This window comes from Phocoena phocoena, chromosome 8 (genome assembly GCF_963924675.1).
Source record: "Phocoena phocoena chromosome 8, mPhoPho1.1, whole genome shotgun sequence".
Classification (NCBI taxonomy): Eukaryota; Metazoa; Chordata; class Mammalia; order Artiodactyla; family Phocoenidae; genus Phocoena; species Phocoena phocoena.
In genome coordinates, this window is record NC_089226.1 from 12,520,038 (window position 1) to 12,542,168 (window position 22,131).

The window sequence follows — 22,131 nt, forward strand, 5'->3', positions numbered from 1 at the left end:
GAGCCTAAGCGTCCAGAACCTGTGCTCCGCAGCAGGAGAGGCCACAACAGTGAGAGGCCTGCGTACCGCAAAAAAAAAAAAAAAAAAAAGTGGTTTTAGAAAGATCTTAACTCTGGGCCAAGATAAAAATCCAGCTTTGAAACTCACAGGAGAGGCGTCCACCATGTGGGTGATGGCTGGAGGCTTCAGCTGGATGGGCAGGTGTCATGCTTACCACTGGGCTGTGAACGGGAGCTGTCAGCACCACAAACACAGGGCCGGGGGAGCCTCAGATGGTGATTCATTGAGCGGTTGGTGCCTTTGACACTGAGGGAAGCCTGATGCTGGGGAGAGAGGAGCTGGATTGCTTAATAATAACAACAGCATTTGCTATTCCTAATGGCGCTTGTAATACAATCACACTTATAATGTAATAATAATACGATTTGCCATAATGTCTTTTCTGCTCAGTTTCTTTATGCTTTCCAAACATTCATTACATCCCAAACACTCTTCTCAGCAGGGCCCAAATTCCTCAGTGCCAGGATCCCCTGAGGTAGCTGCAGCATCCCAAGGGGGCTCAGTTTCCCCTCTGCAGAGCACCAAAGGCGTCGAGGGGCATGCCCCGCCAGAGCCCCGCAGTGGGCCAGCAGAGGGAACCTGGGTCTACCATCTATACTGTCAGGGGATGTACCATTTCCTGTCCTAAGAGACTCCAGGGCCTTCCTCCTGCTTCCCTGGCTCTCCATTCACCAGGTGACTGGGGGGAGGGGGAGGGAGAAAATGAAATAAACTAATTCACATGATCAGTGCACGGAGTAGGCAGGATTCTAAGATGACTCCTGCCAGGATTCCATGCCCCCCACACACACACAATCCCTAGGAATGTGACGGTGTGATGAATTTGACTTCTGTGATTAGGTTATGCTGTATGGCACAGCTGACTTTAAAAGAGGGAGATTATCCAGGCACACTAGCCCTTTAAAAACAGTTTTCTCTGGCTGCTTGCGGAAGAGGAAGTCAAAGAGATTCAAAGTATGAGAAGGCCTGGACTAGAGGGAGATTCTCTGTTGATGAAATGGAGACATCACAGAGGGCATCATGGCCAAGAAAGGGATGAGATGGAGGGGATGGAGGGGTCACGGGCAAGGACCGGAGAGTGACCTCCGGATGCTGAGAGTGGTCCCTAGGCAAGAGCTCGGAAGAAAACAGAGATTCCAGTCCTGCAACCGACCACAAGGATATGAATTCTGCCAACAACAGGAATGAGCCCGGATGAGGTCCCCGAGTTCCTGATGAGAACGTGGCCGGCTGACACCTACATTTCAGCCTGAGCTGAGAGCCCAGCCGTACGGTGCAGACATCTGACCTACGGAGCTGTGAGCCAGTCGCTGGTGAGGTTTAAGCTGCTAGCTTTGTAGTAGTCAGTTTCACAGTAATAGATAACTCAAACAGCACAGGAAAGCAATAAAGATCAGTTTGTTAAGGACAAGATGTGGGTAGGGAGGTGAAGGGCAAGTTCTCCGCTGGACCACTTGTTGATTGAATGACCTCGGATGAAGCTTTCAGATTTCTCTGGGCCTTAGTTCCCTGCTTGGTGGAACTGGAGCCTTGTAGTGATATTTTGAGGATTTAACATCTTGAACATAAATTTCCTGGTATGGTGTCTGGCACATCGCTGGAACTCGGGGGGGATGATGATTACAATACCAGGTTGTGGAAATGGGTAGATTTTTATGATCAGACTCTTGATTGTGGATTATTGGGAATTACTGGATCACTGGACAGAGGCAAGGCTGGGGCATCTCTCACTGAATTAATGGGACTATCCATGACAGAGGTCAAGGCAGGTCTCCCCTCTCCCAAAGCTCTATTAGGCAGAAGGCGCGAGCAGTCAGAGGGGGACGTTTCCATTACGTTTCTAGAAATACTGAGTCAGCGTAGTCCCCAGAGTCTAGTTCTTATTTCAATTTGATTTATCTCACAGGTGCAGTCTGGTGCAGCCTGTCAGCAACACACACACAGGCATGGATGTGGGAGAGCGAGAAGAGAGAGAGAGAGAGAGAGAGAGGGAGAGAGAGAGAGCGTGTGTGTGTGTGTCGGGGCAGATGCAAGGAATGAGCTTCAATTCTGTTAAATGGATGATACCCAAATATCTCCAAACGTGGTTCTGGGAGTCCCGTGGGACCTGTGTTCACTGTCACACTGTTTGTCAAATGTGAGTAAAGGGGCTGACAGATAATTGGTTCCTCCAACGCCAGGGTTTCTTCACCTCCACCAGGGTTTCCACACCCCCTATTGAACACTCCTTCAGTTTCTACTGATTTTCCTGGCAATATTCATTCTGCTCTCATACCCCTTGCCGCACGCCGTTAGGGATCAAGTGTATTTGGAAACTCCTGCCTCACCTTAAATAGCCAGGTCTCACTGTGAGGCCCAGGTGCCGGGCTCCTGTTCCCCAATCCAAGCCCTGGCTGGGATGCTCTCTTTAGGCCAGTGGTGCCCATCACCTTGAGGGGAGAATGGTTGACAGCTATCCAAGTGAGCCTGGAGTGACTCTGGCATTTACGACCAGCTACCACCACAAGAAAGGTGTCAACTTAGGTTCACTTGTGACTCCCATCTTCCTTCTTCACCTGCCTTACGCAGGACAGGGAAGTTGGCAATTGGCTGCCTGTGTGGAGTGATGTGAAGGCTCTGAAGGTTTCTCCCCGCCTCAAAATACCTTCTTCACTAAATCTACAGTCTCCCATAGGATCCACTTCCTTGGTAAAGGCTTTGGTTAAAAAGCAAAGGTCTGAGGCATTAAGCTGTGTGTTTAGAATATCCCCCTTCCCCCCACCCAACCTAGCTAACTATTAATTCTTTAAGGCCACTGGGTGTGGCCTCGTCCAGCAAGCTTTATATGAGCTGGCCAGGCTCACAGGTAATACTCTGTGCATATCTTCATCATTTTAACCCACTGCTTTACAATCATCTGTTTGGGTTTGTCTGCCCTCCTAGTCTGACCTCCTCAGAGAACGGACTTGTTCATTGTTGCCCCTGACCTGCAGCCCAGTAAGTGCTCAATTGATGTTGACCAGTGAATGCATGAAATTTGGAGAGGAGACCTCTCCCGGCCACTTCTGACCACTGTGAGAGCTAAGTCACTTTGCCGCTTCAGTTGTTTTCCCTCAACTGTAAAATGACGAGATTCAGTTAGATGCTCTCAAAGATCCCTCCAAATTCAATGCTGTCATCAGCCATTCACATATTGGCACGAACTGGATTTTCAGTTTGAGAAGGCCCGTTGTCCATCAGGGCTCCGAGGAGGTGGCCTGGATGCGGGACACAGGACAGCTCCTTCTGGGCAAGAGGGTGTGAGAGGACCAGACACTCACGAGCCAGGGGTGCTGCCCACCAGGGTGGGGTGGAGGGGACTAGGACAGCAGAGGGCACTGGAGGGACAAGCCAACCGGATAGGGACACTAGAACCCATGAAGAGGAAAGCCACCTGCTTCATGTGCCAGGAGAATCCATCCAGTCATTTACTACCGATTCATCCAGTCCATAATGTTGACAGAATTGAAGAGTTGAAAGGTCTTTGGAGATCCTTTAGTTTATCCCCAGGGGAGAAAGGTCTTGTCCAAGGTCACATGTGGTCAGTTAGTGGGACAGCCAAGAATAGCCCTTGCACCTGCCAATGCCAGCTTCTAATGCTGAAAAGTCCAGCAATTTTGCAGAGTGGATGGAATGTCATCTGACAGGACCCTTCCTCTGCCGGCCCTGGCTTCCCTCTCTCCATTACACGCCCCTGCTCCAGCCATGGCAGGCACCGTGCTCTTTCTTTCTCAAGCCTACAATGCTTACCTCTGTCCACATGTCACCCTCCCACGATCCTTTCTAACCTTCCCTCAATAAACCATTCAAAGGAAGCCATATCTGCAAACCTCTCTCCCAGTTCCCAAAAAAGCACTAAATACTCCCTCCTCTGGGCTTCCACACCTTGCCTTTATAGAGCTCTTCAAGCCACATCCTACTGCTGCTTGCATTCCCAGCACACAGTAGACACGTGATAAACGTTTGCTGAATAAGTGGAGTTGACTTTAAGCATTTTCCATAGGTAAGTCGCTTAATCATGACTAGCTAATGTTTTTTATTTTGTTTTGTTTTTGTTTTTGCGGTACGCGGGCCTCTCACTGCCGTGGCCTCTCCCGTTGCAGAGCACAGGCTCCGGACGTGCAGGCTCAGTGGCCATGGTTCACGGGCCCAGCCGCTCCGCGGCATGTGGGATCTTCCCGGACCGGGGCACGAACCCGCGTCCCCTGCGTCGGCAGGCGGACTCTCAACCACTGCGCCACCAGGGAAGCCCGCTAATCATTTTTAATCCCATAACTTGGGCCAAGGGACTCCCAACTGTCAGCCAGTTTCCCCAAATGCAAATTCAGAAAATAAGTTTCAGTCAATGCTTCCTGAATCTTTTTCCAATTCTCCCTGCCATTCCCCCTGAATACATCCCCCTCTACCAAGAGCCTAGTTCAGACAACAGACACAAGAGGGTTGGCAGCCAGAGAGCACAATTCTGGAGTAATAACTTCTCCTTAAGATGCTGTTGTACCCATGTACGCCCAGGAGACATCCGTCACTGCCAGATATGCCACCTCTCCGGGTCTGCATTTGGTAGCAGGGGTGCCTGGGAAGCTCAGACAGACACATGGGGAGCTTTCACTCCATTACTCTTTTCCTAGTTGCACTAAAAACATATTCACTCACCAAAGTGTACTGTATTATGCAGAGTGGTTCTCTTAAAAGGCACACTAAAGGTGAAATATGTAGATGGTCTTAATAATTTTACAATAAACTACACTTTAGAACCAATTGCTCTGGCACTGGAAAGTTGTCCGACTGATGGATTGTAGCTGTTGGCTAGCTGTGTGTGTGCGTGTGTGTAGGGGTATGTGTGTGTGTGTGGGGGGGGGTATGCTTTCAGTAAAAGACCGCAAGATATGAAAGACGCTCACGTACCGTGGGAACTGTAGTTCTAACTACAATTAGGCGAGAGACCAATTATGAAATGTCTCTGATAACAACTTTGGCGTTTTGGAAAGCTAGAGGCAGTAAACCAGGACACCAAGGTCTAAGCGTGAACACACTCAACAGGGAAGTGGGAAAGAGGGGAGAAAAGGGAGTAATGTTTACCAGCAGCCCACTGAGGATTAGAAACCTTCCATGTTCCTCACAAAATGATGTTATAGGAATTACCATCCCCATTTTACAAAAGGGAAAACTGAGACTCCAGTAGGTTAACGTGCCATGTGTGCATCTCATGTATGGCAGGGCCCAGATTCAAACTCAGGTCCTCTCTGATCTGAGTCCCCGGCTGCCTCCTTTAAGCCATGTTTCCATCCTCTGTGTCAACACAGCCATGAGGCTCACCAAACCTCACGTGCCAAGTCATGGGGACAGCGGAGAGGACTAGATAATTTCATAATGACCTTGAAAACCTGAAGTAGAGGTTTTGTTTCAAAGACCCTTGGGTTCTGGCTCCATGAGTCTGGTGCCAGGTGCTGGCCTGAAGAGGCCACTTGACCCAGGCTGACCCAGGCATGGTGTGGCCAGTAAAAAAGTATGATCAGTCTTGGTGCCAACGCTGGGCCTCAGGTTTTGACACCTCCCTCACCCATCAGAACCCCCTGAAACCCTGTATCTTAGATCCTGAATGAAACCGCCCTTCCCGGTCTTGCACATACCTAACTTCAAATCTGTTCAGCCCAGAATGGAGGAAGGGCATTCCAGACCGACTAGTTACCACGTGGGCTATGAAAATGCCAAGGCATCCTCGGGAAAGGGGGGGCCGGGCCCAGCTCCTCCTGCCTAAGCTGTGGAACTTTGTGCTCATGGGCTTAGCTGGGATGAGCTAATTCCTACTGGATGAAGGAGATGAGCCATCTCACCCGGCCACCCCTCCTAGTCCAAGACCTCTATCATGTCATGAACTTCTCCATTCATTGACTCAATACGTATCGATTGTGTGCCAGTAGGTGACTGGGGTACAGTGATGGACCAGTGATGGTCTTGCCTTTACGAAGTTCAAAGTCTGGTGGAGAGGTCAGATATAGAAGGAGGAATTCCCACGAGATGGATGCTACAAAATACGGAAGACAAGGCGCTGTGAGAGCGTGTAACAGCAGACTCAACACAGCGGGTGTCAGGGGAAAGTTCTTTAGGAAGCGACATTTTAGGAAGACCTAAAAGATGAATAGGGTTGGTCCGTCAGGGGATCAGGAGAGCAGGACGGTGAGCATTCACGTTCTCTGGAATCATTTGTTTCTTCCCTCCCTGTCTGCCCCGGCTCCCCTTTCTGTAATAATTTTAGCAACTTCAGTTACTTATGGCTAATCTCTCTGATCAACCTCTAGAAAAATAAACACAGGCTCAGTCTGCTTGACAATAACATGGACCCAGAGGAGAAAAATTGGCTGCATATATCCATTCTGCCCAAACAAGATAGAGACTAGGGCATGGAGGGGTTATTTCTGCAAGACTCAGAAGGACCTGGCTACTCCTTGGGAATCCACGGAGCTGTTAGTTTCTACTGCTTCCAGGGCCCCATGGGCCCTCGATCCAATGGATCATCCTCCCCTCTCTCCAGGAAACATTCCCAACCACAGGGTGCTATGAATTGTAATGCCCTCAACTATGTGTAGGATGAAATAAGTCCAGAGCTGGAAAGACCCTCAGAGATCACCTAATACAACATCATAATTTTCAGATGAAGAAGCTGAAGCCCAGCGAGGAGAAATGGCACGTCTAGATAAACGCAGTAGAGTGAGGTGGCTAAGAGCTAACTGCCTGGGTTTGTGCTCTGGCTCTACTACCTTGTACAGAGTATCAAAACTTTATGAGCCTCAGCTTTCTCATCTCTAAAATGGGGATAAAACAGTGCTCTGCTCGAGTTGTTGTGTGAGGTTTAAACGAGAAAATAACTGAGAAGCACTTATTACAGAGCCTTGCATGTAGAAGGTAGTCAATAAATATCAACTATCACTGTTACTATGTCACCCAGCTATTTAGTAGAAGGGCCATAACTAGAAGCCACAGCTGCTTCACTGTCCATCCTCTGCATGATGAGGCCTCCTGCTGATGCAACCCTTCCTCATGCACATGTAACCCTACAGGTGCTGGTATAACCTTGTCCCATGCAGGTGTAACCCTACAGGTGCTGGTGTAACCCTTCTCCATGCAGGTGTAAGCTTTCAGGTGCTGGTGTAACCCTTCTCCATGCAGGTGTAACCCTACAGGTGCTGGTGTAACCTTGTCCCATGCAGGTGTAACCCTACAGGTGCTGGTGTAACCCTTCTCCATGCACGTGTAAGCTTTCAGGTGCTGGTGTAACCCTTCTCCATGCAGGTGTAACCCTACAGGTGCTGGTGTAACCTTGTCCCATGCAGGTGTAACCCTACAGGTGCTGGTGTCACCCTGCGCCATGCCTTCTGACACCCAGCCAGCACTTGGCCCCTTCTCTCTAGATTCCCCAAAGGAAAAAACTCTGAGATGCCGGTGCCTCTATACAAACAGCACTACCCTCCAGCGTGCTGGTGGTGGCATCAAGAGCATGGCGCTCTAGCCTTATCTGTGGCAGGAAAATGAAACGGTGGTCACCACATCCAGCGAGCCATGCTGCCTGCAATGTCGGTGGAAGCCCAGGTGGCCCACTGACCATACAGCTCCCTGCTTCCGGTGCCCACTTACTACCTTTCCTTGACATTTCATGATTCTGGCCCTGACCCTGAATCTCCACACTTCTCCCTGCCAAGGCAGCAGCTCCCTCCTTTGGCACAGGGCTCATCTGTGCTCGCTGACAATAGATTAGGGTGATTTTCTTTTCTTTATTAGGCAGTGCCTACAAATCTCCCTGGGTTCATTAGTAGCTGGATAATTCTCCCAGATTTATTAGCTCAAATTGCACTTCCTCCTTCACCTCTTCTCTTCAGATGACATCTCTGCTCTCTCAGCAGCCGACTGGGCTTTGCCCAAAGGCCCTTAATTCTTCACGTCCTTTATCCAAACTACCATCAGTCTTGCGGAACAATGGTTCCTGCAGCCAAACCCGGAGGCTGACTGGAGGACAGAGACTCCTTCCAGACTAAAGAGCGGAATGAGCCCAGAGAATCTATACCTGTCCAGTGCAGTCCCCAGCTGGAAGTGCCAGACAGGACCGTCAGGCCAGCGGTCCCCCTGGGCAAGACCATTCGAGGTGCAGACCCTTTTAGTTATAAGGGAGCTGACGCCTTTATAATGAAGTGCTGATCGCCACGGATACAGTCAGTTAGCCTCTAAACAGACATGCCAGGGCTTGGGATGCTAATTGCTTTTCCAGCATACGCAAAAGAGACGTATGATGGTCACTAATCATTTAATGATGTGGCAGATACGGGTAGCGGATCAGCACACTCATCTCCTCTTCTCCCTGGACACATGGTACGTGATGTTTCCCCATCGCACTCTCGGTCGGTGTGAGTACGTGACTAAATTCTCGCCAGTGGGATTGTGAGGGGAAATACTTTGTGCCACTTCCAGGCCTGGCCCCCAAAGCCCTCCTGCGTCTGATCCTTTACGTTTTTCCCCATTCCTGGCCTCTCAGAGGACACATTAGAAGCTAGAAGAAGCCTGGGCCCCCAGATGACATTCTGGAAGGCTGCCTGATGATCAGGAACACACTTGGGGGACTTCAGTTGAGTGAGAAATATACATCTACTGTGTGAAGCCATGGGATTGGGGTTTATCTGTTAAAGCAGTTGGCATTGCCTACTGGATACAAAGTGTTATCCATCGCTATTTTAAAATTTTACCGACATCTCTTGAGATGGATATTATTATTCACATTTTACATATGAGGAAACTGAGGCCCCCAAGAGCATCAGGGCGCACAGCTAGGAAGCTCCCGAACTGGGGATTTTCACCAGGTCTGATGGACTCAAGGACTGGTTTTTACACACCAGCTTCTTTCTCCCATTATAAAGCTTCTTAATCAGGACTCTCAACTTCAGCCACGTGGTCTTGCTTCTTTCAGTTGGAAAACTCCAAATAGAAATAAGAAACACATCTGAACACTTCATACCATTAAGATGGCTATTATCATAAAAACAAAAAATAACAGGTTTTGGTAGGATGTGGAGGAACTCAAACCCTCATACATGACTGGTGGGAATAAAAACTGTACGGTTAGAAAGGCGTTTGGCTGTTCCTAAAAAAGTAAACATAGAATTACCATATGATCCAGGGATTTCACTACTAGATATATACCCAAGAGGATTGAAAGCAGGACTCGATCAGGTATTTGTTCACCTATGTTCACTGCAGCACTATTCATAATAGCCAAAAGGAAGAAGCAGGGGGCTTCCCTGATGGCGCAGTGGTTGAGAGTCCGCCTGCCGATGCAGGGGACACGGGTTCGTACCCCGGTCCGGGAAGATCCCACGTGCCGCGGAGCGGCTGGGCCCGTGAGCCATGGCCGCTGAGCCTGTGCGTCCAGAGCCTGTGCTCCACAACGGGAGAGGCCACAACAGTGAGAGGCCCGCGTACCGCAAAAAAAAAAAAAAAAAAAGGAAGAAGCAACATAAGTGTCCACATGATGGATGAAGAGATAAAGTGTGGTATATACATAAAATGGATTATTATTCAGCCTGAAAAAGGAAGGAAATTCTGACACACAGAGACCCCTGAAGACATTATGCTAGGTGAAGTAAGGCAGGCACCAGAGGACAAATATTATAATTTCACTTACATGAGGCACTTAGAAGAGGCAAATTCATAGAGACAGAAAGCAGAATGGTGGCTGCCAGGGACCGGGAGGAGGAGGGATAGGGAGTTAGTGTTTAACGGGTATAAAGTTTCAGTTTGGGAGGATGAAAAATGTTCTAGAGATGGATGGTGGTGACGGTTGTACAACAATGTGAGTATACTTATTGCTACTGAATGAACTTTTTAAAATGGTAAATTTTATGTATATTTACCACTATAAAAAAAAGAGTTAAAAAAAGAATGAAGTTGTGATACATGCTATAACATGGATAAACCTAGAAAACATGCTGAGTGAAATAAGCCAGACGCAAAAGGACAAATATTACGTGATTCCACTATTATGAAATATCTAGGATAGGCAAATTCATAGAGTCAGAAAACAGATTAGGAGTCATCAGGGCTGGGGGGGGAAGGGGAATGGGGAATTACTGCTTAATAGTTAAAGAGCTGGGGCTTCTCTGGTGGCGCAGTGGTTGGGAGTCCGCCTGCTAGTGCAGGAGACACGGGATCGTGCCCCGGTCCGGGAAGATCCCACATGCCGCGGAGGGGCTGGGCCCGTGAGCCACAACTACTGAGCCTGCGCGTCTGGAGCCTGTGCTCCGCAACGGGAGAGGCCGCGACAGTGAGAGGCCCGTGCACCACTATGAAGGGTGGCCCCCGCTCGCCACAACTGGAGAAAGCCCTCGCACAGAAACGAAGACCCAACACAGCCAAAAACAAACAAATAAATTAATTAATTAAAAAATAAATACCCTTCCTTATTTAAAAAAAAAAATATTTAAAGAGCTTCTGTTTGGGGTAATGAAAAAGTTTTAGAAATAGGTAGTGATGATGGTTGCACAACATTGTAAATGTAAGTAATGCCACTTAATTGTAAACTTAAAAATGGTTAAAATGGCAAATCTTACGTTCCATATATTTTACCAGAATAAAAACGTTCAAAAAACAAAGAAAGCAACAAATCTGGATAAAGGCAGGAACCAGTTTCCGAGGTCACTCATGCCTCTGTGTCCTTTGTGTCTTTGCAGAATAATTTTCTTGTTCACCTTGCTTTGTCCCTTAGTTGGTCCATCTTACTCTGGCCTGGACTCTTGACCCCTTACCTTGGCCAACCACCAGGACCTGCCTCCTTCTCGTTCCTCTCCAGATCCCTGGCCAGGTGCATATCCAGGTTCTCAATTTACCATAAAAGTTCTCATGATTTGGACCCCAGGAGCTGACCCTCTGGCTGGGTTCCCGCCTTAGCCAGGTGCCTTCAGGTGACCCATTCCTACCTGTTCATCAGAGGTTTGTACCCCTGATGGGACTGACTCCTGACCCATCAGAACCAGAAGCAGGGACAAGAAGCTGTTTCACGGATCAAACCTCTGACGCCAGTACAAACTACGCCAGATTCTATTTCGAAATAGAGATATAAGTAAAAGACCTGGGTATTTGTTTGCTGTTTGCTATGACTGTCTGCCCTCAGCGGCTCCCAACTTCCTGTACGTGACTTCTTCCTTTGTTCTGCGGCGAGTCTGTCCCTGTTCCTGGGTCTCTGCCCTCTTGCTGAAGTGTCTCTCACATTTGTCACACACCTCACTGAGCCTGGGCTCCCACTGGACCCCCCAGACCTGGCTCTTCCCTGGACCTGTGGAGTTCTTCCCCGGCTCTTCCCGTCATAGCTGCAGGATCCTCCCAGCCAGCCTCAGCTCTCCTGGCCCAGCCTCTCCTTGCATCAGTCACCTCCGTCACTCAAAGCTCAAGGCTGGCACCCTCACTCTCCCTGCTGGCCAGACCCCGATAGAAAGAGACTGTGCTTTCTATGAGGTCAAAATGAATTGATGGTTCAGAAGTTTGATTCATGATGGCTACTTCTGTCCCAAATCGTGTGATGGATGGTCAGCTGATGGAGTCCAGAGCAGTCAAACAAACCCATTGATTACAGACGCCCTAAACCAACTGTAACACCTGGTGGGACAGAGGCATGAAGACCTGACCAACTACTCAGGCATTACTGATACCAGCAAACCCTACAACGGTTCTGAACAATAACTGAACTTCCTCGCTCTAGTCATTCTCTGGAAATCAATAAAATGGCATTTTAGGAGTCACTTTTATAGGCCATTAGAGGCTGGGCAGCAAAATAAATATCTCCTGCTCTTTTCAGTACATGGGAAGCACAAATAGGACTTTTTAAAATAATACCTTCCCTTTACTAAACTTGTACTGTGAGTCAGTTTCTGTGTGGGTATTATCTACCGAGGCAGGTGTTATTAGCGTCCAACAGCTGGTGAGGTCACTGAGGCTCAGAGAGATTAAGTAACTTGCCCAGGATCACACAGCTGATCGCTGGTCAAACTGGAATTCTTAGTCATGTCTACGAATGCCAAAGCCCACACCTTTGTGCTAACTCTCAAAAAGCTAATCTGAGTGCCCGCTGCATCGCTGTGGCAGAATTCAGAGAGGTGAGACGTGATGGGGATCCTTGAGGAATTCAGAGAAGAAATAAATAAAAATTAAAGTCTAGGTGGCATCTGTATTTGGGGAAAGGGACTGGAGAAGCACAGAGGCTCACTTATGAACCTCTACGTAAAGCCCCTAATGCTCTGGCCCAAGACTCCAACAGCAACTGGGCAGAAAGAATGGACTTAAAGATAGTTTTTTTACTCCTCATAGGGTCCGTCCCTTCCAGAGAGCCAAGGCACTAATGAGAAGCAGCCAGCATATTCTCTCACTGACTGATTTTTGCAACAGCTTTGCTTCTCTTTTCTTGGCTATTACTCAGCCATCATCATTCATGCAGTTACTTTTCTGATTTCCTCTTGCAAACTTACAAACCGTGTGAATCCTGTTAATTCCAAGTTGAAAGAACTCTCTGACTGAGGCACGCTCCCAAAGCTCATCTCGTTCTGTGCCCACCCAAGAAGGACAAAAGCTCTTGGAAAGCTGAAAGTATCGGAGTGTTACAAAAGAAATACAGTGCCTTAGCATATGGTATTTGTTCTTCTCTTTCTGGCTTACTTCACTCCGCATGACAGGCTCTAGGTCCATCCACCTCACTACAAATAACTCAACTTCATTTCTTTTTATGGCTGAGTAATATTCCATTGTATATATGTGCCACATCTTCTTTATCCATTCACCTGTCGACGGACACTTAGGGTGCTTCCATGTCCTGGCTATTGTAAATAGTGCTGCAGTGAATATTGGGGTGCATGTGTCTTTTTGAATTATGGTTTTCTCAGGGTATATGCCTCTAGAGGGATTGCTGGGTCATATGGTAGTTCTATTTTTAGTTTTATAAGGAACCTCCATACTGTTCTCCACAGTGGTTGTATCAATTTACATTCCCACCAACAGTGCAGGAGGGTTCCCTTTCCACCACACCCTCTCCAGCATTTCTTGTTTCTAGATTTTTTGATGATGGCCATTCTGACCAGTGTGAGGTGATACCTCATTGTAGTTTTGATTTGCATTTCTCTAATAATTAGTGATGCTGAGCATCTTTTCATGTGCCTCTTGGCCATCTGTAATGGGATCTAAAAAAAAAAATGGTACTGATGAACCTAGTGGCAGGGCAGGACATAGACACAGAGAATGGACTTGAGGACACGGGGTGGGAGGGGGAAGCTGGGGTGAAGTGAGAGTATCATCGACATATATACACTACCAAATGTAAAATAGTTAGCTAGTGGGAAGCAGCTGCATAGCACGGGGAGATCAGCTTGGTGCTTTGCGATGACCTAGAGGGGTGGGATGGGGAGGGTGGGAGGGAGACACAAGACGGAGGGGATATGGGGATATATGTACGCATACGGCTGATTCACTTTGTTGTACAACCAAAACTAACACGGTATTGTGAAGCAATTATACTCCAATAAAGATCTATTAAAAAAATACAATGCCTTCAAAACATACAGTACTTGGCAATTTATATTGCAGTTTTCTTTATCCTCACAACAACCCCGTAAGATTTTATTATCCCCACTTTACAAAGGAGAAAGCTGGGGCTCAGAGAGTCAATGTGACTCCCCCAAAGTCACACAGTGAGTATAAGGCAGGGTGGGGACTTGACCCAGGTCTCCTGACTTCACGGGCCAGTGCTTTCTCCACAAGTCTCCTCATCACAATCATTATCACCATGTTTGAGAAGAGGCAGTGGCGGGTTGCAGCGCGGGTGACGCTTTCTTAAACATCTCCAGGCCAGGCAACCGCGCATTATTCTCATTACCGTCCTGGGAACTTATCTTCCAAAAGACTAGCCTCCTTCAATCTGCAAAGACACCCCCGCGACTCCTTGCTGCCCCGCTCCTTCCTCCTCTGCCGCCCTGGCTAACTGACATGGGGGGTGTCCCTGGCAGGTGGGCACAAGGCAGGTGGCCCCTGGCTTGCCTTTTCCCCCTCCTCCCCTCTACTTCCCAGGCTCCCCAAATGGAACACAGTTGGAGTTTCATCTCTCTCTATTCTTCTGCTAACTTGCTGGGCTCCCCCAGATGCCTCCTTACATTAGGCAAATGATTTTGCATTGCTCTGGGAATAGTCTAATCCTTTTCTACCCTTTTCCATGTTAATGCTGTGATTTACAACAGCAGTGTTAGATAGGAAAAAATAAATAAATAAGCAAACAAAGAAGTTCCTTGTGCTTTACATTTTGAGGGGTAGTGACTGGGAGGGGGCGTGAGGGGGACATCTGGGGTTCTAGCAATGGGCTATTTCTGGATCAGGGTGCTGCTGACACAGGTGTGCTCACCTGGAGAACGTTCATTCAGCTGTGTACATATGATTTGTGTGGCCTTCTATATGTATGCTAGACCTCAGTGGAAAAATTCCAACAATGGAACAGGCAGGTTTGTGGTGGGGCAAGCCTGCCGTGGAGGGAGTCCCTACACCAGAAAAGCAGCTATACTGGATTCTTCGAGGGGCCTTTCAACCCTGAGAGCAAAGGCCTGTAGGATGCTGCAGGGGGAACAATTCCACAGCAGCCCAAAGAAAGGGCTGTTCACGACACTACAGCTGGACAAGAACAGGGACCACAGAATCCCAGCTCGTCTCTTTGGGCAGGCATCTCCTCAGCCTCTCAGGACATTTCAGGAGACCTGGCCCCTAAATCCCTGAAGGGACACTGCACAATCACCTAGGTTACCCTACCACCTGTGTTGGCCAAGAAAGGCTTAACTTCTAGGTAACCTTTTCCATTTTAAGATTCAAGAGTCATAATGGTGAGGTTGAATTCTGCTCCCCAAGCACAGCAATGATCTTGCATTGATACCTGCCTTACATCTTTTAAGTAGCTTACTTTCATGAATGGCTACAAATGAATAATAATTAACTGGCACACCCATTCCTGGCGCAGTCCATACGTTTGAAGTCACTCAAATCTCCAGGTATGTGAATAAGCTGTTGCTCACCCCCGAATGTTCTTTCCTTCTTTGTTTGTCTAGGAAAAAGCCTACCTGTCTTTCAGGGTGTAACTTAAAGGCCCCTTCTTCTATGAAGCATTTCCTGCCCGCTCCAGGTAGAGCAAGTGACCCCTGCTCTAGAGTCTAAAGCATTTTGTGTACACGTCTCATAGAATTTGCCGCTATGCAATAGGACAGGTACCTTGCAATAGGTTTTTCCTGGGCCGGCTTGGTTTCTTATTCCCATTGTAATCCCGAATGCCTGGCCCGGCTCCTGTTACATCAAAGCACGTCTGGATGAAGGGGCTACTTAAATGATCTGGATATCTCGTGCATTTATAAAATAAATAAAGGCATAAAATAATTAAACCTCTTCTCTGAATGACTGTTTCTAACAGCTCTATCTGTAATAGCCAAAAACTGGAAACTATGTCTCTTCATAGGTGGATAGTTAAGGAAACTGGTACATCCACACCCAAGAAATCTGACTCGGCAATACTAAAGGGCAAACTATTGATTTATGTAACACCTTTGATGGATCTTGAGGGCAGTACTTTGAGTGAAAGAAATTAACCTCAAAGGTCATTTACTCATGCTCCATTTATATAAAATTAGAAAATTTAGAAATAGAGAACAGGGTAGCAGTTGTTAGAGGTTAGAGATGGTGGGAAGAAGGGAAGTGGGTGTGACTATAAAGTGGTAGCTTGAGGGAGATCTTTGTGGTAATGAGATTTTGTATCCTGATTGCAGTAGGAGTTACACACATCTACACAAGTCTTAATAGCTTTGATATTTTGATATCCTGGTTTTGATATTTACTGTAATCATGTAAGATGTAACCATTAGAGACAAATGGGTTAAAGGTACATGGTACCTCTCAGTATTATCTTTGCAGCTTCCTGTGAATCTATAATAATCTCAAAACAAAAAGTTATAATTTTTTTAAACCTGTTCTCTGAGGTTCTTTCTACTCTCTAACTGAGTGTGTCTGTACTTCACACCAACCTTTCACATCTCTTAATGCTTTACAATTTCAAAATACACGCAGATTAAATTACATCATTTCGAAATGACGGCAACTCCAGAACGTAGCTGTCCTTATGCCCATTTTACAGATAAGGAAAACAAGGCTCAGTGCTTGTTGAAGGGTACACAGATGGTACATGGCAAAAATAGCGCTCCAACCTGACTCAGTAAAATATCTACAGAATTGTCTTCTCAGCTGCGAAACAAGGGGATTTGGCAAAAATGGCCTCTGGACGTGCATCCAGTTATAACACCTTTGTACATAGGACTCGATACATCTTGTGCTCTAGCTTTCCTACTTCTGAGCCAGCCAGCATAAGGGTCTGGCAGTGTAGAGACTGGACTGCAGGCCAGTAACTGGACCTATAGAGGAGAGCATCCATCAGAGGGCTCAGTGCTATGTTGCTGGTGGCATCTGAATGGAGGCATTAGATTCCCCAAATTTCCATTCTCTCCAGGCTAAGAATTGTTGGGATGAGAATCCCAGTGGCTCCTGGGTTTCCATTTTTCTCAGATGCCTTGCCTCTCTGGCTGGCTTCTGCTCCTCTGTTCCATTTCCCTACTTCCCATCTCCCGGGCTTCATTCCGTCACACCCCACTGACCCTAATTAATGATACTCTCTATGCCAAGGAGGTGAGCTGTGAAAATGTCTTACCAGATTAGTGAAGATGTATGTGTAATAGGCTGACACCATCCCTAGTTCCGCTGCCTGCAAAGGGAAGAGAAGGAGATTAGAGAGGAAAGTAAAAACCCGCTCGAAGTGCGTGAGCAGGGAGGGCTCCAAGTGTCTGCCCTTGGTCTGGCCCACTACCCTTCAGCACCAGCAGAGTCGAACATCTTGATGGATTGTTTCTTACATTGCCCTCGGCCTTGGAGGACGGAGCACAGAAACCCTGGCCTCTAGAGTAAGGTCCCTCCCCCTCCCCCCCACACCTCACCCCTGCAGTGACACTCCTAGTAGCTGATATTCTCAGGTAAAACACATTCCCACGGATATAACTGGGTATTCTGGAAACCAAAGTGACTTTACGGGAAATGAAACAAATAATAAGACAGACTATAATAATCATCCCCACAACCATTGACAATACCAATGGCTAACACTCACTCAGTGTTCAGTCTGCACTAGAAAGCATTTCACTCGGGTTCACCCGATGAGGTAGGCACTATTACTCCTTCACCACCCCCACTGACAGCTGAGCGCTGACCGCTGAAGCACCAAGGGCTGTGCAACTTGTCCAGAAGATCACGCGTCTCATAAATGGAAATGTCTCGTACTCCCCTTGGAGGGCTATGATATTGATGGAACTACTGACACGCTTCTCTTAGGGGCCGAGGCGTAGACAGCAGAGAGTCCGTGGGTTGTAGGCAATTCCCAAATTAACTCCACCCCTAGCAGGATGAGAGTGAGTGAGACTCGTAAGTGTATTCTTGAATCTGCAGTAATGTTGGAAACAGGTGAGTCACCTGCAGACTCTGGTCCTTTACTAGTAGTGAGGAGCGAGTCGCCTGGGACGTGCCCTTGGTCACAGTGCATCAGCAAGTCTCAGCCCACGGTTGAGAGCTGTGACTTCGGAAGGGTCTCCTTTTGTCTGATCTTTGTAGCCATCATAAATACCCCTAAGCAAGCTTCCCTGTCGGCGTGCCTGGCTTGGAGTGTGCTATAGAAGTTGACAAGGAGATCACGGAAATAATGAGCCCAGCTCTCCCCAGGGCCCTCATCCCTCCTGACCGTCGGTTAGATCTGCATCATGTAGCCCACAGCCCTGGGCCCCCGGGAAACCGTTTTTGTCATGACTACTGAGGTGCATGGGAGGAAAATACAAGGCCAGGGATGATTAAATTTTCCCCTTACATCGTGTTGACCCCGCAAGGCACTCCAATAATTTTGTAAGCATTCTCACAGGAACCTTCACAGGCTCCTTGAAGGATAGGCCAGGGTAATTATATCACTGCCATTCCAATGGGAAACAAATGTCTGGGGTGAGATTACACGGGGGGTCCTGATGGAGCCCAAGGACCCTGACGGGAGGCTCTTCCTTCTTCTAGCAAAGCTACATTGCCTCCTCCACTTCCAAGAAGATGGTGGGCACGATGCTCACCTCCATCCCTTCCCTCCCCCACCGCTGTCCGTGCCTCTCACCACTGCCTAGTCCAGCGAGAGCTCCCGGGTTACAGGGATGGGCTGGGGGCAGGGGGCTGGGAGAGGGCACCGTCAGATGGTTAAAATCCACTTTGTGAAATCTGATGTCCTAAAAATAAGAGACAAGAGACCCTTGGCTTTTGAGACCTGAATTCTGGGTAAACATGGAGTTCGTTGCCAGAACAGCCGCTCAATAAGGTAGGGGATTACTCTGGAAATCTTCCTGAAATCAAGAGGCAGCGGAGTGCTGTCTAGCTCTGGGGCCAGGCTCAGGAGTGCACACCAAGACTCCCAGAAGCTCTGTACATCCTCTGATCACACTGCTTCCCACACTGAGTTCATCCTCCCTGACGCCCCTCAAGGCCGGGTTGTAGCCCCGTGAAAGAGGAGTCTGAAGCTCCAGGGAAACATGCGGACTGAGTCCAGGACGGATGCAGGGCCGGCCTGCTGGGGCTGCTAGGAATTCAAATGGGAACAAGGTTTCCTGAAACCTCGCTGGTCACTGATGGATTTGGTTCCAAGGTCACAAGGGCTGAGTCTGACAGGTGGCCTCAGGAAAGCCTGCACCCAGCAGAACCATTTGCTAATAATGATCATTACAAGGGAATTTCCTTCAAATGCACAGCCATAAAAAAAATTAAAGGTGTTTTTAATGAAAATACCCAGTATTGGCAAGGGTGCTATAAGACACCTGTATGCTGCTGGTGGGAGTGTAAATCCTTACAGCCTTTCTAAAAGGCAATGTGGCAAATCATATCAAAATCCTGAAAAGCATATGCATACCTTTAACTCAGTAATTCCACTCCTAGAAATTTATGCTCAGAAAATATTCATGAATTTGCATGAAGATTTATGTACAAAGACGTGCATCCCAGCATTATTTATTATAGCAAAGATTGAAAACAACCTGTATCTCCAACAATAAAGGATGGTTAAATAAATTATGGTACATCCATGGGACAGGAAATGATGCAGCCATTAAAATATTTGTAGAAAAATATGCAATGACATGAGAAAAATGCATGGCATGTTATTAAGTAGAACAAAAACACAGCTTTCCAAAGAGTGTGTGCCGTGTGATAATAATTTTGGAAAAGGAAAAAAATGTGTCTGTAAAGGCAGAAAAGCTAGACACCAAAATTTAATAGTGGTTCTCTCTGGGTGATGGAATTGTGAATGATGTTTATTTTTTTGTGTGTGCTTTTCTGTACTTTCCTAAATTTCAACAATGAAATACACATATTAAAGAGAGGCGGGGAGGCAACTGCATATCCTGGGAGCGATGAAATATTCCTGGGCAAGGGCTGAGCCTAAGACTTCCACCAGGGGACCATCCAGGTAGGAACCAGCTACCGTAGGTTCCAACCCGCCCCTGGCAAGGGGACTGAGGGAAATCTATCTCACTCCCTACTCCCCACCTTCCTGAGGACTCCTCAGCCTTTATCTCTCGTGCCCTGAGACTTAGAGGAGCTTTTCTGTCTTTGATGACTTCCTCGATCATAGCTCTGGACATAAGAGAAGAAAGAGAAAGACAAAAATTCTGTGTTTGAGTGTGTGAGTTGGGTATACCCACACAGGCAGACGTGGGTTTGGAGCTGTGGAAAATTACTATAGCAACAGGCTGAAGGGACAGCCCGCAGTACTCAGAGAACTCATTCTAATCTCTTATTAATTCTGAAACAAAACTAGCTGGGGTGGGGAGGTTAGGAGACAGCGAGGGAAGGAGAGGAAGAGAGAATCATCGCGTGTCTGCCGGCCTCCTCATGGCTCCACAGAAGTTAATGAGGAACCTCACTCCCCCACTGGAAGATGGCAGGTTGCAATTAAATGTGCAATTAAAATGGCATTAGAAGAGGCCAATGTGCCTGGAGAGGCTGCGGGAGCTGCCAGAGCCATGGCGGAGCCTGGAAGCACGGTCTACTCTTTCTGGGGCTGCTTGCCTAGCCGAGCCACCAGCCCAGGAAGTGGAGCCAGTGATTCCAAGGATGCCCAGCAGTTTGCAGCTGTTTGTCCAGAGTGGACCCCCAGGTATTGACTTCTCTCTCTCTCTCTCTCTCTCTCTCTCCATTTCCATGTGTATATGTTGATTCAGGAGCTAGCACCCTGCCCCTCTGTGTCCCGGGGGGTAGTAGAAATGGGCTGATTTGCTGTTAAGAGAACCAATGCCAACTTCGCTCTGCTCCTCACAGGGCCGAGCCTTGGACAAAGCTGCTCATCTCGCAGAGTCTCAGTTTCTTCATCTGCGGAGGGAAGATATCAGGCCCACCTTACGTGGTCATGGGGAGGATTACACTGAGAAATTACATGACATCACTTGGTGAACTGTAGTACACGTGTAAGGATTACACACAGGCCCGATATTCAGTAATACACACGGATGTGACTGCCCTGGTTGTCAAAATATGGAGATGCTTCTACTCCTTTTGGCAAATAGCCTCTGTCCCAAGTCCCCAAGTGGCCCACGCCACCACCCTAGCCCCTCCTAGGAACCCCTGGACCACAGAGCTCCTGGCAGGTCTAGGCTCGGCCAGTGTTTCAGCTGGTGGCTGCCCTGTTGCACCATGAGTTACATGTTTCTATGACATTGCCATCACCCTGCTTTCTCCTTTTAGCTCTCAGGAGCCGTCCATTGAAACTGAAGCACAAAGAGGTTTGTTAGGGTCAGAAGTCCAGCCCCGGGCTCCTTCAGCCTTGGCGCAGGAGGATGCCCAAGGCAAGAAGGGAGCAGAGTGCCAGCTCAGAAGGAGGGGAAGGGGAAGGGGAAGGGGGAGGACGCTCGGCGCCCACCAGCACCCGCCCGGCCCAGCGCCCACCTTCAGGAGGATGGTGTGGGACATGGACGCGTTGGCATGGATGATGATGGTGGCTGTCTTGTCGTCCCGGATCTCCTTGAGGAGTGGGGTGGGGTCCCTAGTGTCATCCAGCATCCGGACCGAGAGGGTGTCCTTGGAGATCAGGAATTGCCGGAGCAGCTTCTCGAGGTTTAAAAGGCCTGCAGGGGAAGAGAGGACAAAGCCCCTGAGGGTCCACGGCGCTGCCTTGGGAGACACGGGAGCCAAAGCAGGACAAGCGAAGACTCGTGCCGGAGTCAGGGTCGCGGGTCTGCCCCCTGTTGGTTAAGCAGGCACATCCTAACCTGAGCGAGTCTCTTAACTTCTGGGGCGTCCTGTCACCCCATCTCAAATGAAAAGAACCCTCCTCAGCGCCCAAGGCCTACCCCGACTCCCTGGGGAATGCTCTTTTAAAGCAGAGAATGAGGCTCCCTTGAGTCCGACAAGAGAATCCCCAACTCCTTCTCACGGCCCTGGGGGCAGCGCTGCCCGGAAGCCAAGACCTGTGTTCAGAGACCCACCAGGCCTGGGTTTCTTCCCCTCACTTGGTCACTTGCTCACTGGGTGACCTCACGTGGCCGGGTCTCTTGACCTCAGTTGCTCATCTGAGAAATGAGAATACAGGCAGACCTCGGAGATACCGCGCGTTTGGTTCCACGCCACCGCCATAAAGTGAGTCACAAGAATTTTTTGGTTTCCCGGTGCATATAAAAGTTATGTTTACTCTGTACTGTGGTCTGTTAAATGTGCAATAACATTACGTCTAAAAAAAGCAATGCACATACCTTAATTTAAAGATATTTTATTGCTTACAAAGGCTAACCATCATCTGAGCCCTCAGTGGGTCGCAATCTTCCTGCAGGGGTAACATCAAAGATCACCAATCACATAACAAATATAACGATAATGAAAAAGTTTGAAATAGGGTGAGAATGATCAAAATGTGACACAGAGACACGTAGTGAGCAAATGTTGTTGGAAAAATGG

The 22,131-nt window shown here is 48.1% G+C and overlaps 1 protein-coding gene across 1 annotated transcript in view; it reads right to left on the reverse strand.

The window, feature by feature from the left end:
- GRIK4 (glutamate ionotropic receptor kainate type subunit 4) overlaps positions 1–22,131 on the reverse strand; it is a 315,159-nt gene that overhangs the window by 130,554 nt on the left and 162,474 nt on the right. Inside the window, exons 5-6 of the mRNA XM_065882791.1 lie at positions 21,127–21,305; positions 16,826–16,879 (exon numbers count right to left, since the gene is read on the reverse strand). Of these exons, the coding sequence (XP_065738863.1) occupies positions 16,826–16,879; positions 21,127–21,305 (233 nt within the window). The remainder of the gene's footprint in view (positions 1–16,825; positions 16,880–21,126; positions 21,306–22,131) is intronic.